The 8,354-nt window shown below is 41.8% G+C and overlaps 1 protein-coding gene across 1 annotated transcript; it reads right to left on the bottom strand.

The window, feature by feature from the left end:
* Nucleotides 1–348: 348 nt before the first annotated feature.
* LOC128360865 (transmembrane protein 25) lies at nucleotides 349–6,111 on the bottom strand. Its single transcript, XM_053321404.1, has 8 exons — nucleotides 6,033–6,111; nucleotides 5,453–5,797; nucleotides 5,003–5,293; nucleotides 4,786–4,917; nucleotides 4,663–4,696; nucleotides 2,034–2,143; nucleotides 557–637; nucleotides 349–422 (listed from the first exon to the last, which is right to left on the bottom strand). Exons 1-8 carry the CDS (start codon nucleotides 6,109–6,111, stop codon nucleotides 349–351), a joined length of 1,146 nt encoding a protein of 381 aa, XP_053177379.1.
* Nucleotides 6,112–8,354: the final 2,243 nt, after the last annotated feature.

The raw sequence follows: 8,354 nt of genomic DNA, 5'->3' as shown, positions 1-8,354 counted from the left end.
GCATATGATTACAGGAGGAAATCATGAGCATTTTAAATGTAGGCGTCATAGTTTGCATTGTTGACACAACACAACATCAGTGTAAATACCCGAGCACTGGATTCAGAAAGACGAAAACACAGACAGGTTGGTTTTTGTGGACGTTAAAGTCATCTTCATGTTTGGCGTATTGATACTGCACATGGTCCAGAAACACATCTCCTGGACATCGTGGTCCAGCTTGAAGGCGACTGTTTGAATGACTGACTGGCAGTTGGTATGGGTTTGTTGTTGCTCAGCTGCACCGTTGGAAGTAGTTATGCATGCATGTACAGTATGTGTGTGTTGTGTGTGTTGCTTTGAGGTCAATCAGAGCCAGATCTCCTCACTGCTTGTGCTGTTCACCTTATAGATGTAGCCCACCATTGGATATCTGGCAAAACCTGGGAATCATGGGATGGGGTGAGGAGGGAGGGGGAGGGGGACAGGAGAGAAAAATAAAAACCTGATGAATCACTACACAGTGTTGAGTATAAATAATGAAAAATGCAACAGTATCAGAGTGTTTTCTCCTGACCTCTGGCGGCGTAGGCTAAAGACAGATCTTCTTCCTCCTCTTTCTTCTCTCCCACACTGTTCTGTTGGGCGGCCTCTCGCGCTACGACAAGTGATACAGGGAGAATGGAGGGAGTAAGTTTGAAGGGATAGCTTTTTGGGAAATAAACTTATTTTTTCTTTCTGCGAAGAAGTTCGATAACACTCTCTTGTCTGCATGTTAACCCAATGAAACCCAAAGTGTGATTCAGCTAATTGTGGGTATCCAAAATGTGTTTTACTGTACAGGGAAATAAATGAAAGCATGCTTAACCTTAGTAAGCTATTATAAAGCTTTATTTTACAGTACTGTTATAATCTGATAGGTTCCTGCAGGTGAACCTTCAGACAAAGACAAAGTTAAGATATGCTTAAATTACATTTTTTGTAAGTCCAACTAACTTTACTAAAACACTCTTTGGAGTAAGCCAAGAATTAAATAGAACTGTTTCAATTGTAAGTGCACCAATTGTCCATGTAGGTAGAATAAAATGTCAAAGTTCTTTCTAGGAACTTTTTTATGGATTGTAGCTCAGTTACTTTCAAGGAAATTGTTAGGAAATGATGGGACTTATTATACATCTGAATGTGTAAATAACCTGTTCTTCAGTGTCATTTTTTAATACTTTTTAACTTAATTTATCATTATTCTATAAGAACAACAATTTATAAAAAATAGTAATGATAGAACAGCAGTCTAAGAAGCAGTTATCCTATAACATGTTAACAGTTAACCAATAACATGAATGTGTATCACAATAAGCTGTTTACTTGTATTTTTTCATCGACCTGTCCATTCCACTGTTTGTACTTTGACTCCAGTAAGACTGTAAATAGGAGAGTTCTAGGGCTCCCACTATTTTTCTTAAGAGCACATAATAGGTGGAATGGAGAGCACAAGAAGACCTAAAAAGGTTCAACGGATGAAATCTTAACAGCTACTGAACTTGCATGCCAACAGATCCGTTTCCACGACAACTGGGCAAACTATCTCCTGATGAAGACAATGTGATATAGTTTAAAGTTTTAAAAAAATGTTAGTAAGTGGATTGTTGGGATTGTATTGTCAAGGTCTAACATTTCTCATTAATAAAGTTCACAAATTAGTAAATTTATGGTGCATTCAGGTCCTGTAGAAATTATGGATTCAATTATCTCAATGCTCATAACATTAACCTTCACTGATCTTGTTGAAGGCATTTTTTTTCAGCAATCTGTTGAGAGAGGTTTCATTTTCACAAACTTTACACTGAACACAAGGACTGACTGACTGACTGACTGACTGACTGACAGTCTAGTAATTAGCTCACACATTATATTCCAAGCTTGAAATCTGATCATATTTGGTAAATACATATTGATATATCTTTACATACTAATACACAATTATCTATTAGTATTTCGGGAATTGTACCACAGGCCCATGTCTGTCCCCCGCCTACAGCTCCTCAAACTCTTACCTTTTCTCAGAGTGCTGAGGTCGTGGAGCTGCATGTTAGAAGGCAGAGACATGTTCTCTCTGGGGATGTAGGCCTTATCAGCTTTCTCTGTCTTCAGATTGGCAGAGTCACTGTGGAGATCATATGGAGAGATATCTAACTTAGATTAGACCAGTTATTGCTCTCTTGGGGAGACATTAAGTATTTATAAGACAACAAAACTGCTTTCATTAGTGTTTCTCTTCCACTTCACTAATGCTGCTGCTGAGATGGAAATTATTATATCAGCTGTGTCATGATACAGTGTCTGAGTGGTGTCAATGACAGGTAGCAAGCAGTAGGAACTCAGCTCAGCTCAACTATTTTTATTGTCTATAACAGAAAGCTTAATATGATTATGTGTAATGTAAGCCCTCATTAAATTTTGCATGTTAGTGTCTTCAGTCTGCAGGACACATTCTGCTTGTTTCCAGTGTTCACAATGTGTGTGAAGTGATGATTCGTCCACTGGTTATGTGACAATTTAAAGGGGAACCGCCTTATGTGATAAACCAGGAGCTATATGACTTAACCAACCATAGTTACCCTGATCTGAACAGAGGACAGAAGGCCTGAAGTGAGCAAAATAAGGGTTTGGCTAAAGACAGGTGAGTCGGTGGTTGCCTAGCAACATTAAGAAAAAAGATGCACCAAGCTGCTCTTTTTTTAAATTGTAGGTTTCAACAAAAAAAGCAGTGAGGTGCACTTCACATTTTGCAACCTGCAAAGTGCAATGCAAAAAAAATGTTGAGTACTCTTTTAAATTGGCCTCAAGTGCAGATTATATGAAGCTGGACAAACATATTTGTCACAGTCCCTTAGAGAATGAGAAGAAGTAAGGATTTTAAACAAAATCAATGTATTTCTTTCTTAAGTCAATATTAACTCATTTAAATGTTGCCCAACAGGATCAGACCTCCACTTGTTTCATCTCTTAAAAAGTAGACCACATATCTGGTGTCAAAAAAATAACAGTTGACTTACAATGCAATGGAAACCTTACCCTACCTCAGGGGTAAAGTATCACCACCTCAGAGATTCTTTCTTTCTGGCTATCATTAAATATCTATATATTATCCAGCGCTATGTGACTGGCTGTTTTACTTCAATTCTGATACTGTTAACCTCCCTCTAGTGTTAGGGTCAGCACCGACCCATTTGTATGTTTTAAATGCATAATAGTACTACAGTACATAAATGTGTTAATTGCATCAAGACTTTTTGACTTTTTAAGGAACTTCTATTTAAACTCAGTTTTACTAAATGATAAAATGCTCTGGTGAAAATTATGACCTTTGTGTTGCTAGGGTCAGTTTCGACCCAGTTATAATATAAGATTATAAAACAACAATAAGTGCCAAAACTGAAATCATAAACACACTATCAGCCAACAGCCCTCAGCCAGCTCCTCCTCCAACCACTTGAGCTTCAGTTAGGGGCTTCTCTCTTTGCCTGTTTGACCAAACAAACAAAGACAGGCATGTCCAGGTATGTAGGGCCAATTCAGTTTAGAGTTGGTGACTGCCACCTACACTTGCCAGCAAATGAGCAGGAGATGGCCAATGGTTGTGTTTTACAACATCCTCGATGTGTCTGCATACAATGCATTTGTGTTGTGGACCCACATTCACCAAGGGTGGAACTCAACCAAAAAAAAAACAAGGGCACATGGAGCAAGGGGAACGGGTGCCAGGAGACCCAGCCGCTGCAGCCTTGGTCAGACAGCAGCAGAGCTCACCAAGCACTCCGTCCACGCCCACAGCAACATGAAGAGCATCAGCACCAGCATCCTCCTCAGCCAGCCCTGCCTCAACATCAACCACAACAGCCACAGCCACAACCCCAGTGAGACCACCTGATTCTAAAAGACAGAGGTGTCAGGTCTGCCCTAGCAATAAGGACAGAAAAACAAACACATTGTGCTTCACCTGCAAAAAGTATCTCTGCAAAGAACACACTTAAAATGTCTGTTTTTGCCACACATCTAAAAATACATAAACACACATGCATGGTCTTGCACACAGAGTTTTTATGGTACTAGTACTTGATTTCTGTCGGTTTGATTTGCTTGATTGGTTGTTGTGTTTGACCTTGTAAATCTACATTTTGTATTATTGCTAGTTCTGCTTTTCATTTTGTATTTGTATTTAAGTTCTATTTTTGAAAAAAAAAGACTTGTTTTTGCTTTTTTTTTTAAGTTAATGTATACGAACACCATAAATGTTACTATAGTTAATCAAATTTTAAAAGATTTTTTTTCTTTTTTGAACATTTAAGAGATGTGTTCTAATACCCCTCTGTAATAGTCAGGTAACATAACAACCTTTTATTTATTCATATAATTCTCTTGAGGTTAATTTAACTATTTTTTATACTGAAAACGAGGGGTATGCTGTCAAGAGAAAGGCCAAGGGGCTCACTAAAAAATATTAAAACCAATCTTTTCATGGATAAGGAAGCCTAACAAGGTAAACAATGGGTAAGAAACAAATTTGAGGATAAATAATTGTTTTTAGGGTATTTTATGACTGATTTAAGATAGGGGTCAAAACATAAGAGATGGCAACAGAAAGTTAACACAAGGTTAAGGTGGTCTGATTACTTCATTTACCTTTTCTTGGTCATCAGAATCTCCACTGGCTCATCTGTAACACAATACAAGGACTTATATTATACTGCAGGAGAAGTGCTTCAACACGGACTTGCCACACACACAAACACACTCTGGCCTCACCAAAGATCTTGCTCTTGTTTTTTTGCATGAGACAGAGAACTATCAGACTGAGGATGAGGAGGGCCATGAAGGCCATAGCTCCTCCAGTCACTATTCCCAGCATCGGCACCTCCACACGAGACTGCAGGAACTCTGGAGGAGAGAGGGAAATAGAGTTGATACAGTGCCTGAACCTGTCTAGATGATTGATTTGAAATCATTTTTTATAACCATTGACCTGTCAGTGTGAGGTTGCTCTGCACCGCCCCTACACTGTTGCTGGCGTTCATTGAGATATTCCCTGATAGGCTGCTGAGTGCGACCCTCAGTGTGTGATTGGTCAGCCAGGGGTAGCTGCGGGAGTCCAGGATGAAAAAGTCAGAGGTGTTGGCCACCAGCTGGCCGGACTGGTCCACGAAGGTGATGGTTGCAGGGGGGTTGGACCGGACCAAGGCGAAGAGGACCAGGGAGAGGCCAGGGTCTGAGGTTTCACTGTAGTGGGCTTTGACCCTGAGGATCTCTGGCAGGACTAGGAGAAAGAGGAGAGGAACCACTGAGCACTTTATTCACTGTATCAACAGGAGATGGCAGGGTTCATTTAAATCCCCACACCTCTGACTTCACATGCTGTGATAAATCCAGAAATTGTTACAAAAAAAAACTCCTGAAACATTTCATCCACACTCACACTGGACGTTGAGTGTGACCGTGGCATTGTAGCTCTCTCCTGACCTGGGGTTTGACGCGACACACACCAGCTCCCTGTCCCACTTTTTGGCCCTCAGGGAGAAGGTACTGTTGTGATTGTCCCTATGTCTCATCATCTCAGAGTCTTCTTGCGAGGTCATCACCAGGCGGCCACGGTTCGGTGATGGTTCGTTCTGCTGCTCCCCGTTCAGGTACCAGGTCAGCAAAGGCGGGGCGTGAGGATCCCAGCCATCTGAATGGCAGTTGAACCTGTGTGTCATGTTCTCCTGCAGTGTCACAGCTGCCTGGTGCCGTCCGTCAATTTTGGGGGCGGACTCAATTGCACCTGTGAATGCAGTATTAGTGTTAATGTAATAGGGAAACGTTTGATGTGTACAAACTTTTGACTGCTACTGTATGTAACTGAATAAAAAACATTGAGTCGGTCATTCTGTATTTCCCCTAAAATAAAAATAAAATATTTAGCATATATTTTGTAGAGTAACAACTTTAACTAAAACAGGATCAGAACAACAACATACAAGTTGTGTATTATAAGTAACTGTCATTGTGCAGCTTACCTGTCCAGGACAAGGCCAGAGTGTGGAGGAATACCACAGCAGAGCCTGACGCCCATCTTCTCAGACACACACACTGCATACTGGCCCAACAGAGCACCATACACACACATGCACATCTACCTGCTTGGAGAGGAGATAACATCATGTTTATTTTAAATCAAGGCAATTAGTTTGGGGGGGCGGGGATTAAAGGGTGAGTGCATCCATATCACAAAAATATATTTTCTCACATGCCTCTTGTCATGCAAACACATCAGCTGCCATTCAAATACAACAGGCTTTTTTCCACAGTGGACATTTTGAGTTGTCATAGTAGGAAAAGCACAGGTGTTACTAAAAAACATTGATGGTAGCTCTGTTTATTTCGGGAGTCCCAGAAAGTCACGACAGTGTGAAAGTGAGTAAGCATGAACAATGCCAGGACCCTGAAACTGAAGCATCCAGCCATTATTCATTATATTCACACCTGTGCTTTTCCTTCTGTGACATGTTGAAATATCTTCTGTAGAGGCTTATGATCGTGAATGTAATTTCCTATGAGGTGCTACACATCATTGTTTACTCTTTGTAGGTGCTTTTTTGTTTTTTGCCTGAAAAGCTTCTCCATTGAAAGCTACCAGCAGTGACCTCAGAGACAGATATCCAAAAACCCAAGTACATCTAACTAAAACAATCTGCACAGAGTGTAAGTATCTGGGTGAAGTGACCCTTTAAACACTTACAGAAGCCAGTGGATGAGATTGTGATTCTGGCCTGAAGAAGCAGACAGTGTTTACTGAAATGAAACTACACAGCACCACCACCAGACTCTTCACAAACAGCTGCGACATGCCTCTGTCCCTCTTCCAAATCACTGTCTGTCCAGCTTTGACTTGCAGACTTAGCACGCAGCTTACAGTACACAAAAACATTCACAGGCCTGTTTGGATTGAGAGTGATGGGGCTTACACACAAACCGTAAGTGCAGAAATGAGTAATGTGTATTGCCTGCTTGCTTGCTTGCTATGTGGGTCATGTGATCTGTGTGAACACCTTAGATGAAAGCAGGAACTGTCATTGAGGATACACACATACATGTATGGAGATGACCTCGGAGAATTCTTTTAAGACATGCAAACATGATAAAAAAAGGTATTACAGCTGCTGGCTTTCTGGCTGAGGATGCATGGCTTGCACTGACAAACAGCAGCAATCTGATATGGCAGCAAAGGGCTATAGATTACAATAGAGGTCTATACACACACACACACACACACACACACACATACTGCGCTTTGTAAGGCTGCATGCAGGCATTTCAGTGCAGATGTGTGCACTGGAATACAGATCCAAACACACAGTATTACCTCAACCCTTTCTGCAGACGTTGTTGTGATTCAGCCTGCTGGAGCTCCATGGCAGCAGAGGAGGAGAGGAGGGAGAGTGAAGAATGGTGATAACAGCGGAGAGATGAGAGGCAGCCCTCCCTGACTCAGTTGCTTTCCCATCTGCGTCCACTCATTCACTTACACACATACACACACACACACACATACATAAACACACGTACACACAAAGGGCTCTCTGCAGGGTACGGCAGCACCAGTAGCACCATTCACTAGCTGGCAGGCTTTGGTAGGGCTGGCTGACGCAGGCAGTCACGCTGCCGCCACTCCGAGGAGGAGAGAGTGGGAGGGAGGGAGGAAGAGAGAGAGAGAGAGAGAGAAAAGGAGTAAGTGGGTACAGAGTTGGAGAGAATAGTGGAGAGAGGAGAAGGAAGATAAGGGGGAAGACGTAGAGAGAGGTGAGAGGAAGATGGAGAGTGGGCGCAGAGTCGTGAGGGAAGAATAGAGCTGATAAGGGAGGAGGGGAGGAGAGGAGAGGACAGGAGAGGAGAGGACAGGACAGGACAGGAGAGGAGATGATGACACAGAGGATGGAAGACAGAGGAGACATGGCTCAATGCAAACATCAATCTTTAACCATCTATAGGAGATTGAACAACAAATTGTGGTGGATGGAGGAGATTAAGCTGTCAGTCCAAAGGGATAAACTTTTCCACACATCCATCATCCCTGTCCATGGTCAGGCATGTTAAAGTAAACCCTTGATGTATAAATACAGACACACAGTGCACAGCTCACATTGTCTGAGCTCAGTTACTTCAGACTGAAAAACCTCTGCAGTGCAGCTACAGACCAGAGCAGCAGCACACAGAGCACTGCAGCCAAAAAGGGAGACAAAAGAAACAAGCTTGTAGAAGTATAGATGTAGCGTAGTATTTCCTGTTATTAAGCTTAAATTGTGAGAGATGGAGTATTCTTAAAGAAACGGTATCATTTC

Source organism: Scomber japonicus, chromosome 6, assembly GCF_027409825.1.
Source record: "Scomber japonicus isolate fScoJap1 chromosome 6, fScoJap1.pri, whole genome shotgun sequence".
Classification (NCBI taxonomy): Eukaryota; Metazoa; Chordata; class Actinopteri; order Scombriformes; family Scombridae; genus Scomber; species Scomber japonicus.
Note: the sequence above shows the minus strand (reverse complement) of the source record. Positions and strands in the feature narration are given on the sequence as shown.

Coding starts and splice junctions, on each gene's coding strand:
- LOC128360865 (XM_053321404.1), bottom strand. CDS start 6,111: ATGCAGTGTGTGTGTCTGAGAAGATGGGCGTCAGGCTCTGCTGTGGTA. Junction 4,697..4,785: donor AAACAAGAGCAAGATCTTTG/GTGAGGCCAGAG, acceptor ATTGTGTTACAG/ATGAGCCAGTGGAGATTCTG. Junction 638..2,033: donor CCTCAGCACTCTGAGAAAAG/GTAAGAGTTTGA, acceptor CACTTGTCGTAG/CGCGAGAGGCCGCCCAACAG.